At 46.2% G+C, this 27,675-nt stretch overlaps 1 protein-coding gene and 2 long non-coding RNA genes across 3 annotated transcripts; all 3 read right to left on the minus strand.

Annotated features, from left to right (window-relative positions):
* Positions 1–11,244: 11,244 nt before the first annotated feature.
* On the minus strand, positions 11,245–12,348 carry LOC120969627 (uncharacterized). Its single transcript, XR_012188600.1, has 3 exons — positions 12,174–12,348; positions 11,998–12,099; positions 11,245–11,663 (listed from the first exon to the last, which is right to left on the minus strand). It is a non-coding gene; the product is annotated as an uncharacterized lncRNA (long non-coding RNA).
* Positions 12,349–12,721: 373 nt separating this feature from the next.
* LOC141027432 (serine/threonine-protein phosphatase 7 long form homolog) lies at positions 12,722–14,027 on the minus strand. The gene is made up of 3 exons (XM_073504463.1): positions 13,968–14,027; positions 13,096–13,353; positions 12,722–12,946 (listed from the first exon to the last, which is right to left on the minus strand). Exons 1-3 carry the CDS (start codon positions 14,025–14,027, stop codon positions 12,722–12,724), a joined length of 543 nt encoding a protein of 180 aa, XP_073360564.1.
* Positions 14,028–20,090: 6,063 nt separating this feature from the next.
* LOC120968221 (uncharacterized) lies at positions 20,091–22,305 on the minus strand. The gene is made up of 2 exons (XR_005762462.3): positions 21,938–22,305; positions 20,091–20,884 (listed from the first exon to the last, which is right to left on the minus strand). It is a non-coding gene; the product is annotated as an uncharacterized lncRNA (long non-coding RNA).
* Between the last annotated feature and the right edge of the window lie 5,370 nt (positions 22,306–27,675).

The raw sequence follows: 27,675 nt of genomic DNA on the forward strand, positions 1-27,675 counted from the left end.
TACTAGCAGTACTGCTGCTACATCAATCCAAAGGGAAAAAATGCAAGAAGTGGCCAGCCCCAGATCTCCTGCGTCTGCATGCACTCTGGACGTGTCCGGACACTTCCATATCCGCCTTATATTTGGGATGGATATGCGTCGTGACGGTCAGTTCGAATGCTTGAGTCCCGTTTAAGACGTTCGTCCGGGCCGGGTCACATTTTTGTGACCGGACAGTGATCAAGCGGACCGCCCGGGCATTTGATGCCGGTTTGGGGTGTCCGGCTATAGATGCTCTAATTAGTTGATATGTTGGCGTGTGTCTTCCCGCCGAGGTCCATGGAACACCTAGATCGCTATGATGCTATCTAGCCAGGGATGGGAGTCCGTGTGCTCTCGTTGCGCCTGATGATTAGGGCCAAATGGGCAATGGATTCTCAAATCATTTGATTCCTGAAGAGACCGGCCGGAGAAGCACGATGGTAGCACTATTCTTCTTCCTCTTTCTGCGTGGGTGCCCCACTCATTAGCCGGAGAAAAAGAACCGGTCTTTTGGTTTTTGGTATACCACGTCCAATCGATCGCCAATTTGTGGCCGGTGAGTTATCACTAGATTGTTTACCCGGTTACTCGTGTCTTATCTTACGATCATAACCATGTGCGGTCTAATTAGGTTGCCCTCGGAATCTTGGACCACCAAGCCCTGTGCTTCCGCACCCTGCCTGCTCAAGAAATGCTGCGTCCACATTGATTTTTAGAGTTACCTAATTAGAGCGCAGGCCTTGTGGTATCGGTTTGCATCAAGTGCCCAAACAATGGAGCTATACGCTATCGGAGACGGGATTCAACTAGCCAGAGACATGGGTTACTCACGGATATGTGTTGAAAGTGATGCTCAAGAGATGGTTAGGATGTGCAACTCTGAACTTTCAGAGAGAGCAGCGAATGCAGTTGTTTGCCATGAAATCAAAGAGCATTTAGGAGGATTTATGAGCTGTGGTCTGGTGTTTGTGCGCAGGGAAGCCAATGAAGCAGCCCATCAGTGTGCAAAGCAAGCCACAGAAGAGAGGAGGAGATGTTTGTGGATAAATTATATGCCTCTTTTCTTAGCTAATTGTACTCAGCTCCCATGTAATCCTTCTAATTGAGTAATAAAGCTCTTGATTTGCAAAAAAATAAAAAAAAAACCATGCACGGTCCTGGTAGGTTAGGTGCACAGTGCACACTGCCGGCCCAGAGCAAGTCGATGTCTCCGATGGGTGAACTCCAGTCCAGGCGTATGGTAGCGAAGTCTCAAACGAATTACATGTACAGTGAGTCGGGCGTTTCGGAGCTTGGCTTCCATGGAGGCCACTATTTTCAAAAATTTGAATTTCTCAGTTTTAGAAAAACCTGAAAAATAATGTAAAAGTAAACAAGGATGTAATGTGTATGTGTGTAAAATTTTAGGATGAAATACCTTAAAATACGATCTGTGCAAAACAAAAACTCATGGATTTTGAGTTTGAATGGTGCATCTACTAAAAAGCCTTATATTTGTTTTTTAGCATTAACTTTAGCATATTTTGTTCTAAAATTTTACACACTTAAGAATTATATCTCCAAGTATATGTGTATTTGAAAAATGGAATGTGCAAATTTGAAATTTGATCATTTCAAAATTGGCCTCCATTGAGGCCGAGCTCTTGAGCATTTTTGCATGTACAGTGCAGTATTTTGTTCAGTTTAATGGGCATGATTATACATAAGTTTGCCTTGGCTGCCAGGGTGTATTTATATACCGCCATCATTTGCAAAAAACAGAATAGGTATCAATTTAGACAGTATCTAATGAGCGACTTTGAAAATCAATCCTTGTGTGAATATGTATGTATGTTATATATATATATATATATATATATATATATATATATATATATATATATATATATATATATATATATATATTATAAGTCAATGCGGGAGGAGCCGCGTGACATTTTAATTAAGAAGAAGGTGTGGCACATCAAGTCTTAATCTGCGAAACAAATTCCGCTCACTGGATTCAAACTTGGCTCTGCCAAGGCGCACAACCGCGCTCTTGCAATTGCGCTAGCCGCCATCCATGTATAACTACATATATTGTGAAACAATTATTCATAAAAATGTTAATGGTACAGTTTTTTTATCTAACATGCGTAAGTTTTGATAGCACTAGAACATATACTAGAAGTCGGTAGCATATATGGGCGTCTGAGTCATACATTTGTTTAACCAAATAGTTAAGCATTTAATTCCTCCGTTCGGGTTTATTAAGGATTCTTGTATTTTCTGCAAACTTTTATTATAAATTCAACAAATGCAATATAAATTATATATCACAAAAATTGAACAGTGGAAACCTCTTTCAAATACAAAACAAAAAATAAACATTCTGCATCCTATACATTGTATTGTGTTGGTTATATAGATGATCAAATTTTGATTAAAAAAATACGAGGACGACCAATATAGCCGGATGGAGGAAGTAACTTTTTTTGCAGCTTGTCATTTACTTATGTCATACATTTGAGTAGGTAGTAGTACTATAGGGATGTTTAAGTCGTACATTTTTCACCTACATGTGCCATGGCGCAGGTCTCATTTACCCACAGAGGTAACAATATAACTCTTTTGCAACATGTCGTTTACACATGCTTTGGAATAATATCAAATGTAAAAGTCGAAACATCATAACTGGAATATGGGACCTATCTCACCCACCTGAGCAGTGTTGGTGAACACATATATACGAACAAAGCAAGGGCCCTCGTTTTCAAACAACAGTCTCTCAGCACAGCACAGCTCACCATTTTGCTACTCGTAAAACAATTGCAGAACTCCAAACAGCACCTTGGTCATTGCATGAACAAAACCTCAGGCTTAATTAATTAGTAATTTGATGCATTCAAACAGAATAAGATGATACCCTATTGGGAAGCCTGACCTTGCACTGTTCTATATGTCTTTGTGACCAACACTGCTCTTTCTCTGTCGTCTTGTTCCAAGAGGCAAGAGACACAGAGGAGCAGGACCCTAGGTAGCCACCCACAGTATTAGACTCGAGTTGACCAGGTACTACACATCCATGACATTGTGCACCATGCAGAATGCAACACAAGGGGCACAGAGTGGTCGACTTGGCACATCCGGCCCCTTAAATGCCCGCGGACGCGACCGGACGCGTCCGCGGATATTGATCGGTAACGTCTCAAATTAACAACTATGTATCCGACTTCTCATATTTCATTCTCTAAATCCATACAAAATGTGCAAAAAAATTCTACGTACTACCCACACGACGACGGTATCGGGTGCCGGCTGGACAGGCGGGTAGAAGGCCTCCGGCTCATCCTCCTCATGCTCGACCTCATCCATGTAGGCGAGCATCTCCGCCTCCTCCGTGGCCTCCTGCGCCTCCATCTCCTGCCGGCGACGGCGTCTGGCCTCCGCAGGCGACTCCGACCGGAGGGAATTGAGGATGGCATGCTGCTCCGCCTGCAGATCCGCGTCGCCAGCGTCCCCACATCCTCCTCCTCCGGCTCATTCTCCTCCTCCTCGTCAGCCTCCTACTACTCCTCCTCCTCCTCCTCCTCCTCCTCCTCCAACTCCTACTCCGGATCTACTGCATCCGAAGGTAGCTCCGCGGCGATCCGGGCTTCACACCTAGTCCGGATCTGCTCAAGCAGCTCGAGCTGGCGCTCCGGCGTCAGAAAAGGCTCGCTCCTCACCAGCGGCGTGGGGGCATGGCTACTAGGCGGACGGGTGGAGTGAAAAGCGGTGGCGGCAGCGGACAGAAGGAGGAGGAAAATATGGATAGATGGTAGGGTTTCGGTGTCGCCCATGGACTTAAATAGCCGGGCTAGGTATGACGCGGCCCGCCGGAGCTGCGTCACATGGCGCCACTATTCCGGCGGAGGAGACGAGTTTCGGACCGTCGGGTTTCAGGGTGTTTCTGACTGGAACCCCTTCGCAGTCCGACGTGACGGGCGCACCCGCCCGCGTCCGGGCTCCCCCATATCCGTCTCATATTTGGGCTGGATATAAGGGGTGCCGGTTAGCCCGAGCGTTTGAGGGCCATTTGAGAAGGACGTCTGGGTCACAAAATCATGACCGGACAGTGATCGGACGGTCCGTCCGGACATATGAGGCGGGTTTGAGGCGCCCAGATGTGGATGCTCTGAGGGCAATGCCAATGGCCTATACACCGTAGCCAGACAACATGTAGTGGTGAGGCCATGGGAAGCAATTGCATGCATGCACACATATGATTGCCATGTGTGAATAGCGTAGTCTTTTTCACAAATTGCACTGCACATCATCTAGAATCTAGTAGATGGTGTTGGTGCGTGCATTTATATTGCATGGTGCAAAAGGATAGCCTTTGGATGGTAGATCTTGATTCAGCTTTTCCTGTACTCCTTTGTGTAGTAAAAACAATTATTTGGTCATGACCATTGTTCCTTGTCGTCTTCCTTTGTGTACTAGTAGTACTTGATTTTATTATGCACCTGGGAAGGCACTATTTGATTTTATTATTGCATAGGCATATGTCATGTCAAGCGTGGGGCAGGGAGCTAGTTTGGATTTGGTTAATTAATCGGCATAAAAGTCTTGTCAGCTGGGATGCGACCAAGTATTGCTGTAATGTCGGCACGCAGTCTCACGATTTCCCAGATCCTCATGTTCCTCGTAGTTAGCCCGTCAGAAACCAGGGAATCGTATTAAAATTTTCTACTTACATATATTATTTTGTTTCTTTTATCATGGAAAAGTTCCAGAAAATTGTAACGAAAATCCATGTGCTAAAACATGGAGTACAAAGAGTGTTTGACAAAAAACTACCACATTTCAGACATCCATCCCACAGAACTATCACTTTTAAAAAAAATGACCGATAACTACCAAAAAATTGAAATCTCGTGATTAAAAACTACCACTTTCGGATAATGGCTAGTTTAGGCGATTTAAACGTGTTTATGACAGGTGAAGCCCGTCTGTCAGGGCTGACGGGGAGAAAAAGTCAATACCGTTTAGTCTGACCATTAGGTCCGTTATGACAAGTAGGGCCCACACGTCATTCTTCTTCCTCCTCCTCTCTTTTTCTCTGGCATTTTAACAAACACCACATCTGCAGAGAGGAGCGTTGTTGTCGTTGCCGCCTCCATCATGGAGCTCGAGCTCATCCAGGGGTCCGGGGAAAGGCGGCGCGGCGCGGGGTCGCCAGAGGCTGGTGGTGTCCTTCGAGTGTCGTTGCTCCTCCCCGTCGTGCCGCATTGATAGCCAGCCTGCACCTCCATCGTGGAGCTCTAGCTAGGCGACGAGCGGCGAGGTATGGCGGCGAACCTAGCGGGTAGATCGCAGCAGGCGGCCGGAACGAAGGCACCAGACCCCTGGGAGAACGCGGCCGCGGCGTGCTACTCCAGGCGCTTCAGGCCAACTTCCCAAGCCTGGGGCACGCACACCAGGGCCACGCCTTGCAGCACGCGTGCCGCCGAGGCTGCCGAGCCGCTGCGGCGCTGTGGGTTGGGCTTCTCCCTATCCCGTGGCCGTGGCCGGGGCTTGGGGCTCGCCATGGTTGTGGGGCTCGGCTCGCTGCTGCGGCTTGGCCTCGGGAGCACCCGCCCCTCCATCTCCCGGCGAAGAAGTCGTTGGCCGCCGCGGCCACAGGAAGACGGGAGGGCGGGCCACGGCGGCGCGAATTTGACCTAGCCGGTCATAGCTATCCGCCGTGGCCAGCAGCCACGCCTCGCTGGTGGCCTCCGCACTAGTCCCACCGCCTCCATGCACTGAAAGTGTTTGTTGAAATGCCAAAAAGAGAGAGGAAGAGGAAGAAGAAGATTGATGTGGGCCCCACCTATCACAAAGGTCAACTTAATGGTAAAAAATAAACGGAGTTGACTTTCCCGCCACGTCATCCCTGACAGACGAGCCCCGCATGTCATAAACACGTTTAAATCTTCTAAACGGGCCATTTTCCGAAAGTGGTAGTTTTTAGTCACGAGATTCCAATTTTTTGGTAGTTATCAGTCACTTTTTTAAAGTGGTAGTTCTATGGGACGCGAACCCCAAATGTGGTAGTTTTTTGTCAAATACTCGAGTACAAAGGGTGAATTCGTTCGAAGCTCGGGCTTTATGGGGGCTTTTCAAGAAAACAAAAATTGATTCTTTTAACACAGTACACAAGCATACGCTCTAACATACACACATACAGTCACCTCTATGAACGCAAGCAAGCACATTCCTACCCCTATGAGGAACTCCGAGTGACTGAGCCGGCACATCATCTTGGGATTGATGAAGTGGCCACAATGCGGATCCCTCATGTTGTGGACTTCACCATGCACGAGGTACTGGCGGAGTTTGGGGTGACCCAGGCGGAGGAGACGGTGAAGCGGCAGACCATCCTCCACTCCATCCAGTAGGAGGCGGAGGTGGAGGCCAACTATCGCTTCCTAGGTCAGCGGATGCGGAGATCGACAAGATGTTTGCCGAGATGGATGACGACGACAAGCCAGAGGTGTGCTTGCTCCCTTGTACATGTGGTTGGGTAACTCCCCAAGTGTAAGGGTGCAGTAAACTAGCACTAAGTATTTTTCTCGATCGAGTCAAACCAAAAGGAGTTCTTCTAGCAAATAAAGTCACAGATACCTACACAACACGTTCTTGCCCCCACATTGCTAGAAGGTTGTCAAGCTTCTTGTCCTGTTATTTACAAGGCTAAATTACACAGTATGGTAGGAATTGATATATAGATAAAATAAAGTAAACGGTACAACAAAGAATACTATTTTCGTAGATGTTTTCAATAATGAAAAATAGAGCCCCGGCCCATAGGTTTACTAGTGTCATCTCTCCAAGCAGATAAGTGTGGTGTGGTGAACATTACAGTTGGGAGGTGATTAAACTGCAATACTTATATTTATGACTATGGTGATTCATGGCATACTCTTGTATAATCATTACGTCTGTGATATGTAGACCCTTATACAACTGTATCTACAATTAACACTCCACCCCAAAACCGCTAGCGCCCGTAGCTGACACGGCATCATCCGTGCGAGGAAGATCTGGGTAAAGGATTTCTCCCCGGTGGTAGTCTCGTGAACCAGGAGAGCTGGAGGCATAAGTTATCGTCAGAGACGCACACCAACTCAAAAGGAAATGCCACGTCGGGCTAGATAAATCCGCCCAACCCAACCCAACCAGAGGCGCCTTGAGTGGTAGGGTTAGGATCCGAGCTTGTCTGCCATGGATCCGCCAACACCGGCGCACGTTTGCCACACCCAAGCGTCGCGTGTGCCATGGATCCACTGCCACCGCGTCACAGGACAAGAAAGCCGCCGCCGCTGGCGCCGACCAAGCTTCACCTAGCCGCACCCTTGGCGGGCGGCGAGGGAGGAGGGGAGGGAACCGGCGGTGCGATATAGGGTTTCCCTCCCCGTCGCCACGCCGGAGCAAGATAGAGGGACGAGTCGCCTTCTCGTCCTAAGGACGCGTCACTTCGACTGTTTTCGTTCATGGAGAATGAATGGTTTTACTATCTATTGCCCAAAAAAAAGTGAAACTTTGCGTCGATTCGCCATGTCTAAAGCTCTGTGAGGTGCACTGAGTTCACAAGCCGTACATGCCCGTTTTGTTCCGATGACACCGGCAAAAGCAGATCGATCGATCGATTGCCGATCACCCGCAAAGGGATCACGGCGGATGTCCGATCGTGCTAGCTGATGTTACATATCACAACGACCTAGGCAGTAGCTACCGAGGGACATGATTCGCCAGAAAGAGCGCTCGAGGCTCCGAAGAAGAAATAGAAAGACACCGCATTTAAATCCAGCTAGAGCTGCTGTTCATCACCGCGCGCGCGTACGTACCTGCCCACGCCTCCCCTCACCTCGCGCGCGCGTGAAGGAAGCAAGTATGATTTGATTTGGGACGACGTACAGAAGGAGAGCTGGCCTTCATGGCGGATTTATGCCACCACCACGCAGGCAGCCCAACTGGGAATCAAAACCGCTGTTTGGCAGCAGCTCAGCGGGCATAAATTCTGAAGAGCGCAGTCGCCAGCTTGCTGGCCTTGTTGAGGCTGTCACGGCAACGCAATCGACTTCGCCCACGAAATTAGGCCTGAGATATGTTGGCAAGAAATTCAAGGAGGCCAAAAATGGCATCGAATCAAGTTAGGGCAAATGAAGCCAGACCATAGCAAATGTTAGGTACTCCTACTAGATTAGATTTTGGAAGCGATAATACTACACACACGGATAACAATCACGGACTTTCACGGACCTGGATGCATCCTCTCCTCTAATTGGCCCCCCTGATTTTCACTGGTGGGCCCATCTCACTTAATAAAATCTTAGCCAATCAATCCTAACAAACCCCGTCACAACCCCGTAAACCCCCCGTGACTCTAGCATCGCTCTTTTGGAAGTATGATTTGACATCCAATGGAAGGTTAGTCATACGTACTTTTTTTATCTCCAACCATATGTGCCTGAAAATACATGTATACGGCCAGTGGTAGGCGGTTCAGGTGTGCACGGAATACAGTGGACGGGGACTGATTATATCAACATAAATCTCGAGCTGTTGCCATCGATCAATAGCTGTTATCACGAAAAAGACGACGACGGTGACTTGTCAGATCAGCAAGCCCCCGTTGCGTACTGGGGTCCCCGTTGCGTATCAGCCTCGAATAACGTCGCTCTCCGCCGGACAGTCGCGCGAAGCCGCGAACCCTGTGATCAACCGTCCGATGCGGACTTAGTTGAATTGCAGCGGATATTTTTATCGGAAAAACCATCACGTATCCACACAGAAAAGAAGTCCCCCATAACTGGATAAACCTAAGAGAAACAATTGATGGAGTATGCAGAACCATCAGATCAGAGTGGATGTAATTAGTGCGTCAGACTGTAGCTCTGTAGCAGGTGCAAACGACGGCGAGTGCTGCTGCTTGCTTTACACTTGCAGGCACAGACTGACCACTCCATATTAATCTGCTGCGTGCATGGCGATGGAGTAAAATAAACAGCCTCCTGCCTGCACGGCTGCTGAGCTCGATCAGAAGATCTATCTCTCTCTCTCACTTTCTCTGGAAGCCCGTGCTGTAGCTGGTTTAAATACTCGACGGGCTAATAAACTTCTTTTTCTCTCTTTTTGCCTGCCGATCCATCGATTGATTGATCGTCCTTAAAAGAATGGGATCACTTTTGGAGAGGCAAGCGTGTCCTGTCAAAAGGCTTTTATGGCGATGTGATCGGTCACCGCGGGCAGGCATCAGGGCGGGCTAGTCGCCGGCGGCCGCGTGGGTGGTAGGGCCGCACTGTCGAGCGCCGCCCCGACATGGGCGTCCAGAGTCTCGACGAAGGTTTGACGAGGTTGCCCCGGCTGACCGGGTCGTATTCACCCTATCGCCATTGCTCACCTCCACGTCCGTCCGTTTGATAAACCAGGTCAGGGTCTGGATGGATCACGGCTAGCTGTGCGCTGCCTTCCGTGCGTGTACTGTGCTGAGGGCCTGTACGGTTTGCACATTCCGTTTCGCTGTGAGACATCAACGTGCATGGATCTCCTTGCACTTTGGAGAATTGTTTGTGCCGATGCGACAAAGGAGTAGTGTACTGGCGTGCGACTATTTCTTCCGCCCGGCTTCACCTTTCCAAGCCAGAGTATCGGCGAAACAGGAGCTATTGACCGGCCTTTCCGTCCGGGTCCCGAGGATCAGGTGAACCAGCCATGCATGGGTGGTGCAACGGGACGTGTGCACGACGGGTGAGCGTGTCCCGCCCCGTACGCTGGCCGACGAGACACGTCGCGTCGAGGGCTCCATCTGGCACGGGCATCATCGATCTCGTTCGTCCCCATCACACGCGCAGACACCCGCGTTTGGTGGATCTCGGACGCCACGCGTACGTTCTAGCGTCCGGACGGCCGGCCGGCCGGGTTTGACCCACCACGACGCACGGGCACGGTTTACTTCACCTAGCCCTACAGCGGAAGGTAGATATCGACAAGTGAAACGGATGACGGGAGTAAATGAAGCCCAGTGCCGATGCCTGACCACGCATCCATCGGCCGGCCACCGGTGGATCAGAGATCGGCCAAAGCGTACGTACCACGTGCTTGATCCGCTCGTACACCTCACGACTTCGATCGGGCCATTCATCATCAATGTCCCGCAGTCGGAGGTCGAGCAGTAGCAATACACTCATGCATGCATGCATGCATGCAGTGACACCACACTGCCAGTATACGGAGTACTGCCACAGTGCCACTCCGACTCGTATCGGGCGTCCATTGGCCAGACCGAGCGCGTCGTGCATGCCATGCATGCATGCATGTCGCCGCACCCAGCCAGCGTGTGCGTGTCGAGGCTTCGTTCATCGTCGATGGGGTTCGTACGCTCGCCAGATTGCATGCATGGCCTGCCTGACCAAGTGAACATGCGTTGCTGGCGGAGTGGTGGTCCTGCCGTGCTAAACGTAGGAGGAGGAACATGCCTTCGTGTGTACGTGCGCGCACGAGATTCCTCGGAGTACACACATATGTGCGACTGCGACCGCTAGCTGGTGCTGTGCGATGCATGGTGCAACGTCTAATCAGACAGATAGCTACTATATATGCAAGCAGTGTACGTAAGTATCGCCTTTGTCTATACGTGCCCCATGCATAATTATTATTCAGAGCAATGGTACATCGGCTGGTCCGTAATCCTTGCTTTGCCCACTTTGATCGCGCAGGTAGCAATCCATCCCACTCCAGTCGTCTGTCTCGAAGATGCCACCGCAAGTGGAAAGTGTTCCGGTCGCTACAACAGCCGCCATAGCTCCAAGTTGCCTCTAGCTGATGGGGGCAAAATCACTGTTTTGACCCTTTTGGAAAAGTTAAACAGGATTTGACCCCACCTCGAAAGTATTTCACGAATCTGACCTTTTTCATCGCGCCTGCAACGGAGGCGCTATGCACCACATTATAGCGCCTCAACTCGCGGCGCCACGAGGCAGCCAACGTGGCACGGTCTCTCGACCATAACGCCGCCAACAAGGGCGTTGTGCTTCATACCATAGCGCCACTGGCAAGGGCGTTGTGCTTCATACCACAGCGCCATGCGCAGAGGCGCTATGGTTCATACCATAGTTCCCATACAAGGGGCGCTATGCCCTGATTCAGACCATAGCACCACACGCATACTTAAGCTCTTCCATGATTCATGACCAGGCGCTATGCTTGGCAGGAAGTTGATAAGTTTACAAGAATTTCACAGTTACGAAAACTTCACAGCAAGTCTACAATTACGACAAGTTCACATCAAGTCCACAATTACAACAAGTTTACAAATAGAATCTAACTAAAGTGACAACTTCAATAGTTCACAAATACATCTACTTCTTCCCCCTCGCCTGCCTCACAACCTTCTTCGTCCCCGGCTCCACTCCGACCCTCTTCAACCTCCTTAGAACCTTCTTCGGTGCCGGTTCCTCCTCGTCCTCAAACTCGTTCTCGGACTCGACAACGGTCCTCTTTTGTTTCTTGTTCCATGCCTCCGGTGTATAACGGTTGAAGGTCTTCCTAGGCTTTAAGTTGAAGTGACGCCGCTCAATAGGCTGACTAGGCTGAGGTGCATCATCCATAAACCCCCTCAAGTTCATCTCGGCGGCCGCCTGAAAAATAAGGAATGTGTTTGAGTGGAATTGCATCCAGCAAGAAATTCAGCATTTTGTTTGAGTAAAGATAAATCATAAAGTAACATATAGCTTGTTTGTGGAACACAATTCACAAAATACGAATCATAGCATCAACTTTGAAACATGCAACAAGCAATGTTCAGTTCATAACTCCACATGGTAATTAGCAATACATGTGGACTCTAGAACTACACTTATACATATATACGGGTGCACACATGATGATGGGAACATTCGTCTATGCAATCACAGCATGATGAATATTTTATATGCAAGAATTAAAAAATATATGGTAACACAGATTTCATACCTCCTCTTCAGAAGAAGTGGACCTCGACTGGGTGGGCATGTCGGCCTTGACAGTACGGCAACCAAGAAGATGAGCTAAGGAACGTAACCGAGTAGCGCTACACTGTGACATTGCGAAATAAAGATTTTATTGGATTTGAACACAGAACATGTAAACAAAAAGCTCTCACGACATACCTTAACAAACTCTCTAAGGGCATTCTCAGAATCCCTACCCTGAGGTTGTGCGAGTGCTTGGCCGGCTTCACTAATCTGGCGTGAGATCTCAGTGCGCTATGAAAACAAACATGTCAACAAGAGAGCTCTAGTTATGTTGATACGTCGAAAGGGGCAAAACTTACAATAAAGTTGATCACAGGAGCGAATCCGGTTTGTCTGCCCTCTCTGATGAGCCTGTTATACTCAAGGTTGGCAGTCCCTTCAAAACCTGTGGGCGCCTCCAATATGCCCTCCTCATAAGCAGGCGGGCATAACTCCACACGGGACTCGCTAAGAAACCAACGAAGATATTTATCAAATGCAGCTTCATCGTACTCTTGGAGATGTACTTGTCGGTTATCATTAGCCACCCTCATGACGTAATTCCATTTCTTGATGAACTTGTCATGATATGACTCCCAGTTCTTGATCTTCTTCTGCTTCATTTTGTCCAAGCTTCATATTGACAATGACAAGTATTAGTAGCCTGAAATAGTATTACAATGCTAAAGACAGAAGATGCACTCTCACCCGTGAAGCGCGACACCCGTGTCCTTCCACTTCGGCGGTGTATCCTGAAATAACCCAAATTGGGTCATCACACGCTGTGGAAGGTGGAACTCGACTGCATATAAGCATATCAATGGGCACCGCATCAGCCAAAGATGTGATTCACCCGTGCACTTCGGGTTCAACTGGAAATCAGGGATGAAAGCAAAATTGTCCCGCGCTCCATATGGCTGCCATGTCACCTACAAAATAGAACAAGCAGGGAGCCAATAGAAAAAATTGGAGCTAATGATATGCATCTAATGTTAACATTTTTTTATGACAATAATATGCAACATTAAAAAAACTCAGACAAACTGGGAAATCTCAATATTAACATGACAATTATTACCTGCTCCGAGGTTAGCGTGTCAAACTCATTGGTGTACTCCCTGTACATCCTGTTTGGGTCACCAGTGAACTCTGAAACCTTGTCCCACTTGTACGCCCATGTAGGCTTCCGTAGCGGGTTGTCATGATCATCCCAGGCGTCGTAACCAATCACTCTCGGTCGTCCAACTGAGAAGTGTTCCCACATCCAAACCGAAAGTAGGACCAACGGACCACCAATACTAGCTTCATCTTTGCGCCTACAACACGCCTCATCCAACTGCACATAGAGGCACAAGCGGTATGATTAGAGAATGTCTGCAGGTGTAATATCATGAAAAAATATGTACAAGTGATTACCTAACGGTACAAGTAGGCCAGTGCCGCCGAACCCCAGCTCTGTTTACTATCCCAACCAGATAATGCCTTCAGCCACATCCATGGAGCGGTCCTGCCACCACCATCTGCAAACAGAGTCCTCGAGATCACATACCACAAGTATGCGTGTGCATATTGTTGCACCATCTCCTCACTAGCATCATCGGGGCATTGGCTAAAATGTTCTACAATCCAGACATAAGTCGCGCCGGCGGGGACTCTGTTTTTAGCAATGGAAAAAATAGCGTGCTACAAAAAATAGCGTCGCCTCTGAAAATATGCTATTAGCGTACTATAGCGTGCTATTAGCGAGGTATTGTACATTAATTTATTTAGCGAGACAATTCTCTACATGCTATAGCGTGCTATTAGCGGCGTTATAGCGTGCTATTAGCGGCGTTATAGCGCGCTATTTTTTCAGTGGTTTTTAGTCGGGTCTTCCGGCACCGCAGGAACCGCACCGATAAGCTCAAACATCCTAGCGCGCCAACCAGCAGCACCAGTGCTAAAACAAACAGGAACTCCCTCGATGGGAAGTGCCAGGATCATCGAAACATCCTGGAGAGTCACAGTCATCTCCCCAGTCTGGAGGTGAAAACTGTGAGTCTCCGGCCTCCAGCGGTCAACAAGCGCGGTGATCGCACAAGGGTTCATGCTTGGCGTCGACCGAGTGACAAGCTGGATGAACGGAAGGAGTCCCAGCCTCTCAATGTACTGTGTGTACCGCTCATCATATCTCATCTTATTGGATGAAGCCTCATGAGCCCTTAGGCGCAGGGGACAAAAGACCTACAAAAATACAAGTTAGAACAGTATAGATCCATGTAAACTAAGAATACAAACTAGAATAAATCAGTGACAAAATATTCAACTGTACTGACAGATTCATTTGAACACTTCAATTGGCAGTAACATCAATGTACTAACAAGTATGAACTAGCATTATCAATATGTATTACCTGTCTCTCATCCGGCATAAGCCGCCCACGGTGACCCTTATCATAATGCTCACTGAGAAGTGTCATCCTACTTATTTGAAAAAAAGAATCATAACTTTAATCATTCAGAACATACAAGGCAAAGGTGCATAATAAAATGCTGCCGATGTTAGCCAATTGTCGTAGTAGCACCAATTTGTGTCTTGAGAAACATCAAAGCTGCATTTAGCTAATTAGACTACTCTTTCAGCGGGTGTACTTAAATACACCGCTACTAGCTAATCAGATCATAGCTAATGCAGTCTTGCTAGGAATGTTAATCCTTGTTTTAATTTTCAAGAGCCGCCCAAAATGTGTAAGCTATGAATGTTAGTATAAACTGACACAGCAAGGAAGCCTTTGCTTCAATGTGCCTGATCAGCCAAGTTTGATTTTTGATTTAGATAGAACCATGGAGCCCCTAGGGTTTCACCTAAACATGCTTACTCAATACAATCACAATAATCCATACAAAACTGTAACATGATGATGAACTAGGGTTTCACCTAAACATGCAAAAATAGGGCCAATGTGATGGTTTTGTCGGATGAAATTGAGGGGATCGGAGGGGAATACCTTTAGGGATGGATGGGCGACGAAATCCACGAAAAAAAGCTTAAGATCCAGCCGATTTTGAGTGAAGATTTGACAAGGGGAGAGAGGGGCGCCGCCGCCGCCGCCGCCGTCTCTGTTCGAGCGTGGCGTGGTGGGCCGGCTGCGGCTGCAAGGCAACGAGGCATAGCGCCGCAGACCCCGACGCTATTTGGGCCGTATTATAGCGCCTCCACGCCCGGCGTTATGATACGCAGCTCTGGGCCCGACGGTGCCACGCTGGCAGCGTCATGGCGCCATGAGACGAGGCGCTATAGTGTGGAGCATAACGCCGCCGTCGCAGGCGTGATGAAAAAGGTCAGATTCGTGAAATACTTTCAATGTGGGGTCAAATCCTGCTTAACTTTTCCAAAAAGTTCAAAACAGTGATTTTGTCCTAGCTGATGGCGAATCGAGCTAGACAACGACCCTGTTAGGCGCGCGCGAGTTGACAGCACGGAGCTTAAGCCGTGTCACACGGATCATGCCGGATCGGTTCCCCCACAAAGCTGTGGATTGTTCAGGAGAACAGCCGATAGCTACACCGTTCCTCACTTCAGTTGGCAACAGAAGGCCATCAGAGAAGTCCTCGCCGTTTCAGACCCTTCCGTCAGGTGACCCGTCCGATCTGTGAAGTAGTGCTCGTGAAGGATCCGCTCGGCGGCTCGGCCCCAATGATTCGCCTCCTGTGAGCACTCCTGGTTCGCCAAATTGGCTCCGGCAGCAGCAACCCGTTGGAACAAATCAACACAACCCTAGCTAGATCTAAAGTAATAGCCTAGCCGTCTTATCCAACGACCTACTCTAACTTTAAGGTGCAGATTTGCTCCAAATAAACAGCTTAATAATGATGGTACGGGTAGATCCATGCATGTCTGCCTACCAGCGCCAGGCCGCATGTAACTTGAGATTGTGCCCATCTTTTCGGCAGGATACAGCCACCAACCAATTTGCATGCGTGTCAAGCAAAGCCTAGCTAGCTATAGGCACTACTGCTCCAACGAAGAAGAAAAATGCGAGAAGTGACAGGAGCCAGGCCGAGAGCGTATGCATGCCTCCCGTAGTCGGAGAGGGGAGGAGTCATGTCTCGAATCATGGACGCAGGCAGGCTCGAGCCGCTCGCCGGCGAGTAAACAATCCGGAGGCTGAGCGGACGCGGGGAGGCCACATCGCCGGAGCGCTTAAACAAATGCGGCGGAGCGGGACGCGACGGCCGCCCGAGGCGGCGGTTTGGCGGGGAGAAATCTGGCGACGATCCCCTGTCGATCTCTCTTTGTCTCTCTTGGCACGGGGTGTTCCTGTTTCCTCGTCCTCCTGCAGAGCTTCCTGGTAACGATATCCATGGAACAAAGGTTGGTTAACTGACTCTTGTGATTGTTTATTTAACCCAACGGACGGATCAAGTAACGAGGCGTGTCACGGACGATGGCGTTTGTTCGATTACGATAATACTCCGGTAGAACATCTTGTGTTCCTGTGTGCTGCACTCTAGGGCTTCCTGGGATCGCACCCGGATTAGAGAATTAAAATTAGAAAAACACGATTAAGAGATCCAAATTCTTTCGCCCAAAAGAAAAAAAATCCAAATTCTTGATTTCACATGGTATCAAAACACATCAAGCGAATTTCTCATTTTTCTGCCTGTTTGTATTTTTAAGGCGTTTTAATTTTCTCTGCCACATTTTTACCACGAACTTGCGATGTTGTGACAATGTTTATCTCGTTACCCATTTTCCCGTGATTATGATATGCTAAGCCAACATAACAGATGTGGCAACTGAGTCCAAAGCGTGACCAATCACAAACGGGCATGTAGCCTAGTGGTTGCAGCGACCTTAGTCACACCTCATGCCTACGTGCTAGAAGCAGATTTATGCAGGTGTGAGCGAAATTTTCTGGAAAAAAATTGGACTGAAAAGACTGTTGGGCTGTGGCTCTACAGTAAATAGTCAAAAAAAAAGGTACTCCCTTTGATCGAAAAAAAGTGCCGTTCAAAACTGCGACATTTTTTCATGATCGGGGGGAGTACCAATTTAGATGTTTTCCATGTATTTTTCATGTACCCCGCGATGAAAACCCACTTTTCATCCGAGTGGCGACATGCAACCCATTTTTAACACAGGCAATCTAGCTTGATTATCTGCACCGCTCGGTCGACATGATCAAGCCAAAATAGCCCGCTCACCTACTCCTTTCCTTGCAACCACGAGCATGGGTAGGAGACGACCCAGAGGGCGACAACTAAAGAGCAATGGAGCAAAGACATGGCTCTCTATCGACGATCGCTTGACTAGTCATATTCCCGAGGTAAGAAAATTGTGTCGTTGATGATTGCCTGATTAGTGGTATGCTTCGTTCTCTCCAAGCGGACTATCGGAATGATGGGAAATTAAAGGATGTAAACTTTCAACACCGTCACAAATTTTGGGTAAAAACGCTGCCAAAAAAGAATGGGTAAAAACCACACTAAAAAAATAAAACACATAGAGATAAAAGTGGGGGGCATATCTGGACTTCTAAAAGCAAAAACATGGTTTGAAGTCTGAATGAAATTATGGACGTATGGACTCATGTTCTGTAGATCCGACAACCTTAATTATACTAGTAGAATGCCCGTGCGTTGTTACGGGCTACAATGCATATAAATGAATCAAACACATGATTAAGGTTGTCTCTAAGGTCGAAACTCATTTCTCCCTCATACGTCCGAGCGTATTTGGACATCAGAGGGGCGCCCAGTGGGCTCCGCAAAATCCAACCGCCTCAATAGTCCGGACTACACCAAATTCAGCCCATATGTGAGGGAGAAATGTGGTTGTCCAAACTATCCGCCGTGTTATCTCCAACACGCAGTCCCAACACAAGAACCCCACCCCATGATGCTTAGTTTCCTGTCGGACCGTCCCTTTCCTGCTCGGTTTCCCGTCGTAGCGGGGCATTTTTCGCTAGAGTCCTCTCCTTTAAAACTGGATGATGCCCACTCTCCTTCGTCATGGCACCCTCTCTTCTTCACACCATACTTCCCCATGAACCTCCAAGGAGGAATCCCCCGCCAACGGTCCCGCTCTCCATCTTGATCCCCTCCCCCATGTTCGTGCCGATTCGTTGCCACCATCATGGGGCGTGGAACATGCGCCGCTCATGATGCCCAGAGAGCCAAGAAGGCAGATCCAAACAAGCCAAACAAGCCGCACACCAGGTTTGTCACTACAAATCAATATGGGCCGAAACTTATACACCAAGTGTGATTTGGTAAAAAAATCAAACACCACACGTAAAGAAAATGCTTACAGAATAAATCACTCCGACATATACACCACCTCCACTTAGAGTTGTAGCCACTCCATACCATGATGACAACATGTGCAGCGTCTCCATTCTACGATGATGATTCTGAACCTCCTTCCTTGAACACCTTCACACGGTTGGGGACGTCCTCGAGGAGAAAGAGAACAATATTATTGCACCTTCAACAGATAGAGTAATAACCATATCCAGTACACACAAAGTTTGGTTTATATTAAGAAGAAAATGATGAGAATATTGGATGGTAAGCAAATGATTAGCGTAAACTCCAAGTAATCTGCTAGTGTGGGGGCCAAAATGAAATCTTACAAAATATCATAAAAAGAGACACACCTGTCCAAGAAGCAACTCAACAAGAACATGTGCAGTTCCACATATCTAGTTGACGGTGTCAACTCTGTTCCCCGAAATATCAGCAAGTTGATGTACTAAACTAAAGTTTTGAAACAAGTTTATATACTATATAAAAGTGCAATTACTTGATCAGTTAAGCAACAACCTCGACTTTATTTCTGAATTTATGAAGGTTCAAAAGTGTAAGTATGTTTTTGCCAGTTCATCTGCTATATAATTAGAATGCTCATGACATTATCGCACTGTTAAAACGGCCTGCCACTATCGCCGACAAGATAACAAAAACAAATTGTTGCGGCAGAAAAATACTACCATAGCATGGAATACAGAAATAAAAGTGCGCTTGAGAGAGGAAAGATATAGAGCAACCGGTTACGGGGGACATTGCACAGAGACCACGTAATTTGTGGTTCCAGTTATGAATTTTAACAGTGGATACTCAATTCTAGCGGAATAAAAGGATACGTTTCTTGCTATGTGAGCAGGCTCGCATTACATGTAAGTTAAGGTAAGCCATTGGGTAGATTCTGAATATACTGATCTTTTTTGCTTTAGCACATGTGTCTTCCCATCCTCTTCAACTCTTGAGGAATAAGGTAGGCAGAATTTGCTTCAGCACATGACTAAATCAAAGTCTACCGAGAGAATTCGGTTGCTGCGTATTACCTTCTGAAAATTATAGTCGGCAAATCAGCATAGGCTGTACAACAAAATATACATGCAGAAATGCGGGCTCTTGGAGCCTTGTGCTAGTCAAACAACGGAAAGAGTTTATCTTAAAAAATGCCGAAGAGCTTCAAGACATATATACATGCAAGTAGCCAGAGAAGGATCCTCTTTTACATGTACACAACACAGCCTAGCTAGTCAAACAAAGAGACTGTAGCCTGCTCAACAGCTAACTCGTTCAACGCAGGAAGAGCATGGAACCTTAACTGTAGTTGATTATGAGAAATATAATATGCTCTTACATATTTAACTTTAGAATATCAGTCCATTAATAAAATTTAGTCCTGCAGCTTATTACTACATCGCAACCATGGCAAATGGGGGCATGCCACTTGAACTTCTCTCAAAATTAGCATGATTACTTGGCATGATTACCAAGTTTTATGTGGAAATTTCAGGACATCATTAAACGAGAGAGGGCATGTCTGACAGATATAGTAACTTTTGTGTTAACATTGTGAGGTAGAAGGCAAGTACCAGAAGCAGGATATCTGCAATGGTAAAAACATGACATCTTTAAACCTCTCGACCTTTTGCTTTCATGCGTGCATAGGCACACCAAATCATACTTGTTTCAATAGAAGGAACAACTTCAAAATATATTTTCTCTGCCATGGTGAACATCATGACATCTTTAAAGCAAAGAAAATGCATGATAATGTAGAGAACTGAACAATGACAGTTGCAAAAGGTACCTCACTAATTCAGATTGACTACAACCAGTACAAAAGTCAGATCCCAGATCAAGGCAAATCAGGAGAAGTGTGACTACAGTCTTAGGTAATTGGCCACATACAACACTATACATCAATGAATCAGGGTCATCACGGCCTGTGATAACAAAAACTAATGGCATGGCCTCCCTTATAAACCACACCAAGATGAAAAATAGTTATAAGCAGGGTCTAATAGTTTTTAAGGTACAGTCTAGATAGCAGTCCCATTTATCCTTAGAAGACAAACGAATTAGAAATTATGCACGAATAAATCTCTTATTGTACTGTTTGACTCTGACTTCTATAACCTTTGAAATATTTTCTAAATTGGCCCGACTTACACCGGAATGAGCTATACAAATGCTATGATCAATGTGCTATTAGTGAAAGTCGAGAAAGTGTCAGATGTATTATACTAATATATATGATGTACATTTCCTTTCTGAATGTTCCTGCTCCACTCTAAATGAATTATGTGACATCCTACTAAAGGAAAACAACAATGATCTAGCTTGGGGCTTACTCTCGTTGAGCCATTGAATCCTCATTTTGTCAAAAAAAATCTTGATTTAATCTCACTCCCCTTGCTTCCCCAGCCCGTGGATGATCTTAATAAAATCTTCAGGTCTACGTACATCCCTTCCTCCTGCATTGAACCAAAGAACTACAGAGCATGTTTCATGCTCCCAACCCGACAACACCATTGAATCAAAGCATTCCACATAGCAATATACAGCTTGATCCCCTCTGTACGGCATACCTGACATAGGAAACGAACATATGAATATGGTATAATCCGCATTTTGGTAAAGATCGAAATCATATCATGAGAAATCGATGAACTTGCATTTGCTGGGCTCATTAACACCAATTAAACTCTTTGCTCAGCCCAAACCACAGAGCTATATTTTGACCTAAATGTATTCTCTTATGGATTAAGGGGCATCCGTCCATCTTATTCATCCTTCTTCCAACTCCAAAATAAAATAAAAATCTAGATGGTATCTCTATGGGAGGACACAACGTCTCACATACCAATGTATATGGCCTAAATCTTCGAAATTCAAACAAGCTAAAATGTACCCTTTGTAAGCCACTGGACATTTGTAATTAGTGTGAGGCCCAGATGTTCAGTTCCTTACTTTTTCTAATGATCACAGCTCCTTATTGTTGATTAGTACCCATGCTTTTAGCACATATATACCTCCGCTGTACACCCGCGCCAACCGAAACTTGACAGTAGCCATTTTTAAAATGTTAGAGAAGTAATCCAGACCAAAAAAACATGGTGAGCAAGTGAAAGAGTCAACATTGGTTAACCAAAATTTCCTCATATGCCAAACAAATATCCTCCCTGAATTTTTAACATATCACATTGGAATATTTAGATGTATCAAGAAAATCAAGCTAGTCTAGTCTAGTCTCGGCAGTCAAGCTTCTGAGCAAATTCAGTTAACTAATTGCTGAAACGAGAAGGATAAAACATCAAGCTATAAAATAAACAAGCAAGATGTGAAATAAACGAGAAGGATATGATATGTATTGATCAAATGAGAAGCAAACAAGAACGAGTTGGATTGGGATCAGCAATAGGACCATAAACCATTGGGCGTTGGGAATAGCAACAAAAATTCAATATCCTGAACCTCTCCATCCTTGAGTAAAGTTGGATCGGTATGGCTATTACACAACATGTAACAGGACCAACACCCACATCAGCTAACTTCCACATGGCACGAATTCAAGATCAATTACCACCCCTCTCATTGAGATGCAGAATAAACTACGTAAGTAAGAATTTGATAATACTGACCTTGAGACTCAGGGACGAACGCTGCCACTGTCCGTGGCCGGCTGGTCGGCGTCGGGTTGCCTCGATAAGACTGCTCGTGAGTAGGGAGAGAGGAGGGGAGAAGGGCGTGATCGAGATGGGCATGACGGTGCGGCTGACCACGGCGGCATGAGCGGGTGGTCGGCGGTAGCGCCGCATTGGGTGCGTCAGTGGCCGCGTGCAGGTGGCTGAGCCTGCGTCCATGACGCCGAACACGGCGCTGGCCTCCGCGGAGATCACACGCGAGGGCGGCGGTATCTCCCCTGGATCGGTCAAGGGAGGAGATGTAGAGGATAGGGATCGTGGCAGCTAGACTGGGTAGGCTATTCAGTCCCCTGGTTCGCACGATTTTTTCGTGCGGGCAAAGCGGAGGAGGGGGTACCGAAGCGAAATAAAAATCGGAGGGGTGGTGCGAGGTGGGACAAAAAAACAAGACAAAAATAAAGCCAGAGTACCAGACCACCAACTGCTCCATTAAAAGTAGAGATGATCCAAAGGCTCATTGAAAAAATGATTCATGGATACCAATTCCTACCCTCTTCTTAAAACTCATACAATCATAGAAAGTAAAACTTTACACAATTCAGGAGAATATCAATATTTTTTCTAGAAATTTTTCAGGGGATTTTTTTTCTAGCAAAGTGAAATGTTTCTTTTTTAGACAAAGCGAAGTGAAATGTGGAAGCAATCATAGGTATATATTTGGAGGCCCATGCAACATGGGCCGAAAACAGACCAAACACAGGAACTGGACCCGCAGAAACAAGGTATCATGGCCCGGCCCATATGGAAAGAAGTTCTGGGCCGTGGGGGTATATACATGTGGGCCAGATCCACTTATCCGGTCTATTTGGATTTTCAAGCGGTCTGTCCCACAAACAATAATGCTCCATCTACGAAACTCACTACGAAGGGTTACGTAAATTTCCTTAACTAAATCTCTCCTCCCCCCCCCCCCCCCCCCCCCCGATTTTCAGGGGGTGGGCCCCTTCAGCCCTTAATCCTCCAATCCTAACTGTCCACGTTTTGATTTACGTAAAACCCATAGCTAGCCTTACGTAGGTCTAGCATTGCCCGTCCCACAAACCATAAAAAAACCGTCAAAAAAACCAGTTCGCAAAAATGTCTCAGAAAAAAACAGTTCACAAATCTGCAAGGTGATTTCTCAACAAAAAAAAATCTGCAAGGTTCGGCTTCAATTGATCCACAGGAACGCCACTGCAACTTACTGCACAGATCGTTCGCTACGAACGAATTTCAAGACTGCTTCTATAACTGCAATCCAACGAGACCTCACACCGGTCCCCAAGATCAACAGCTCGATCGATCGCGCGGTTCGCGCCGTAAGTTGTGACAGCCCGCGTCCGACCAAAAGGTCAGCGCCGCCGCGCTCCTCGTCCTGGGAACGCCGATGGTCGGCGCATCATGCATGGGCGTGACGTGATGGTGTGTGATGCAACAAAACAGTTTTTACCCATGCACGCGCGTGGTGCAAACGAATGCTCGTTTGTTTCGAAGGCTATGCCGTGTCAGTTGCTCTGCGTTCGACACAGCATTATGCTTTCACAAGTGCATGAGGACCCGAAAGAGCAGGAAGCTGGAGTACGATCTCATTTGACTCGCAAAAAAAAAAGGAAGCTGGAGTACGAACGTACTCGCCAAAGGTCATTGAAATGTGGAGGTTGAAAAATACAAATATGCACGCTGACACGCTTGTAAAAGTTACTCCTCCGTACGCCGTGGTAATCTGTCGAGCGATCACGCCGGCCGTGGCGAAGCGCGGCGCATGCATGCACGACTCAACTGGTAGTCGGCCTGCAGCTTGATCGATGGCGCAGAGCACTTTCTCCGGTCCCGTCGCGTCTGTCTCTGCAACGCATGCATCCATCACCTTTGCGGACTGCGAACCGCACGTGTGGGTGGACGCGAGCGTGCCTGCCTCTGCCTGGTCGATCGATCAGACCATATCAGATCAGATGAAGGCCTGCCTCTCGTCTCGTCTCCGCAGCTGCCGGGGCGGGGCACGCGACGCGTCGCCGCACGTGAGCTAGAGCGCCTGTGCCACATGCATGCATGCTGTATGTGCCAGCAATATACAGTACATGGCGAAAAGTCGAAAACTTATGGCCACACTGCCATAATTGACCGTCTTCGAGCCGTCCGCACCATGCATGATCCAGCAGATCAACACCACGGTTTCTTCGGTGAGACCAGACCATGTGTAAATTGAAGACCGAGGACAGGAGCTAGCTGCGGCAGGGCCTACGCGTGTCAGCCTTTCTCTTCTCGAGCACGAGCGAGCATGGTGGAGGTTCACGCATGTGCCTCACCGATATTTTGTCGACTAGTCCTTGGTCTCAAAGTCTCTGCATGTGCCCGTCCTCTGTCCCAATGGATCTCGTCTTCACTTTGTACACTTGGGGACGCGTTTGGTTTTTTTTATGAAAGAAGGGCTTTCCCTTTCCGATTTTCATTAAAGAAAACCAAGCATAGCAACATAGCATTCAACCTAATACTACCATAGTTCTAGAGCAACAACGCAAAAGCCAACCGAGGCCAACAGTCTCCCAGACCCAGTATACCAGGGCACTACATCGATAAAAGATAACCTAGACAAAAGCAGCAACCAACTACTAGAACAGCAACTAAGAAACTGCCACAGCAACATCAGGAAGTAGAGTCTTCAGTTCCTCCCAGCCTCGCTACATTGATCCTCCATCCCTGTTTTGTTGTGTACACCTCATTTGCTACTCGTTCTAGCAGCCTTGCTTCCAGCTCCAGCACTTTTTTTTGGCGGCTCCTTCATCTGCAATATTGACCAATCAATCAACCAACGGCTCATTAGTTTGATTGTGCAGAAAGGATCATTTATCCTTTTATTTTCAAAAATAATCCCATTCCTACTTTTCCAAATCGCCCAAAATAAAGCAGATACCCCCACCATCACCATTTTCTTATCATCCCTGTTGAATTTGCCTATCCATGTCCCAAAACAATCACTAACAGTCAGTGGAGTGGTTTTGAGCCCACCCACACATTTAACCAGAGCCCAAAGCAGTGAGGCTACTGAGCAAGTAAAAAATAAATGGTCAATTGATTCCTCCTTTCCACAGAAAACACAGTCTTTCCCCCCTCTCCATCCTTTTTTTAGCAAAACATCCCTAGTTAAAATGCTCTTATTATTAACCAACCACATAAAAACCTTGATTTTCGCAGGCACTTTGGTCTTCCACAAGTATTTTTGTGGAAATTTTAGACCTAGTGTAATTATTTTTCTGTATAGAGATCCCACAGAGAATTTATGATCTGCAATCAAGGTCCAGATCACTTTATCTCTCCCTCCTTGCATAGTTATTTCTTCACATCTACTTTTTAAGCTATTCCACAAATCCAGAGTTTCGCCATGCAAAGTTCTTCTAAATGTGAAACCATGCCATCCTTTTTGTATGGCTTCATTTATTGTTATATTATGGTCAAAACATATATCATATAATCTAGGATAAGCTTCTCTCAGAGGTTTATCATCTACCCATACATCTTCCCAGAACCTGGTATTTTTTCCATCACCTAATTCTTTCCTAACAAATTTATAAAAAAATCTCTTTGATAGTCATAAGACTAGACCAGAATTGTGAATCTCCAGGTATTTTAACCATTAGAGCTAGGCATTGTCCCTTTATATATTTTTCTCCAAGGATATCTTGCCACAACCCCTCTTCTGTTTCCATTTTCCAAAACCATTTAGCAAGAAGTGCAATATTCATCACCTCCAGATTAAGGATCCCCAAACCTCCTACATCTTTTGGCAAACAACATGTTTCCCATTTCACTAAATGATATTTTTTAATATTCTCATCCTCTTGCCACACCAGTCTGGCCCTGAAAAAATCTGCTTTCTTGATGATCCCTTTAGGTATAGAAAAAAAGGACATCATAAACAGTGGGATGTTAGTTAGACAGGCTTGCACCAAGGTAATTCTACCAGCAATGGACCCTAGTAATTTCCCTTGCCAGCAGCTACATCTTTTTTCAATCTTGTTAGTCACACAATTCCAGTGAATGTTTCTAATTATGTTTTCATCCACCGGCATCCCCAAGTATTTGATGGGTAATTCACCCATTTTACATGTCAAAATTTCCTGATATATTGACTGTTTCTCTTTGGCTTTTCCAAAGAGCATCAATTCACACTTATGGAAGTTTATTTTGAGACCTGACATTTGTTCAAAGGCTCCTAATATGAATTTAAGATTTCTAACACTTTCTATCTCATCTCTAATATCCCTTTGTTCTCCCCATTTCTCAAAACCCCTTTCACTACATCATGTTTTCATGCATTACTCATTAAGATGGCCAAGGCATCAGCAGCCAGGTCAAAAAGCAGTGGTGACATAGCATCACCCTGTCTCAGCCCTTTGAAAGTTTTAAAATATGGCCCAATATCATCATTCACCCTAACCCCTACATGTCCTCCTTTTATAGTCTCCATCACCCAGTCATACCATTTATCTGGAAAACCTTTCAGGTTAAGCATTTGTATTACAAAAGGCCATTTGATTTTATCATATGCTTTCTCAAAGTCCACTTTGAAAATCAAAGCATCTTCCTTTTCTCTGTGGAAAGTATTCAGAGCCTCATGGAGGATAACCACCCCCTCCATAATGTATCTCCCCTTGATAAAAGAGTTTGGTTTCTGGATATCACAGGGGACACACATCTAGCTAATCTATTCATTAGTACTTTAGTAATGATCTTAAAGCTCACATTCAACAGGCAAATGGGCCTGAATTTCTGTATTTTTTTTGGCATCATTTGTCTTTGGGACAAGAGTTATGATGCCATAATTAAGTCTGGCAATATTAATTTTTCCTTTAGCAAAACTTTCAACCAAAGCTTTTATCTCCCATTTGACCGGATCCCAAAAATCTTGATAGAAATCCACAGGAAATCCATCAGGTCCAGGACTTTTATTTCTTTTCATCCCAAACACTACTTTATGAATTTCATCCAGGGAGAAAGGGGCCAAAAGCTCCTCCCTATCCCGGGAGCTGATCTTTTCCATTTCCACCCCTTTCAAAGAGATTTGTGTCTCTTCAGGGTGACCAAACAAGGTTTTGTAGAAATTGGTTATGTATTCCATCAATCTACCTTCCCCCTCTATAGTCCCTTCATCTTGTTCCAAAGAGATGATTCTGTTTTTTCTTCTTCTCCCATTTACTTTTGCATGTTAGTATCTAGTGTTTCCATCCCCATCTGTGATCTCTCTATCTTTATACCTTTGCAACCACTTCATCTCCTCTTGTAGCATCACTCTTTTGAGTTGTGCTCTAAGCTCTTTCTGCTCAGCTCTGTCAGCAGCAGTTAGCCCTATTCTCTTAGCTTTCTTGTCTATCTCATCCAATACCCTAATAATATCCATTTTAATTTTTTATACCATGCATCCATATTCTTATTCCATCCCTTAGTTTTTCTTCTCAGGTTTCTCATTTTAAGTTGCCATCTTTCCAGGATATCTCCTTTATATTTCTCATTCCATGTTTTGTAGATCAGTTCTCTAAATCCCTCTCTCAATGTCCAAGCATTCTTATAGCTAAAGATGTATTTATGTGTTTCCCCTGTATCTAGGTATAGGGGAGTGTGATCAGATACTTCTCTAGCAAAAGCTTGTAATATAGTTAGGATATTTTTCCTCCCAAGCAGGGCACGTCAACACCCTATCC

The sequence above is a fragment of the Aegilops tauschii genome, chromosome 7, assembly GCF_002575655.3.
Source record: "Aegilops tauschii subsp. strangulata cultivar AL8/78 chromosome 7, Aet v6.0, whole genome shotgun sequence".
NCBI lineage: Eukaryota > Viridiplantae > Streptophyta > Magnoliopsida > Poales > Poaceae > Aegilops > Aegilops tauschii.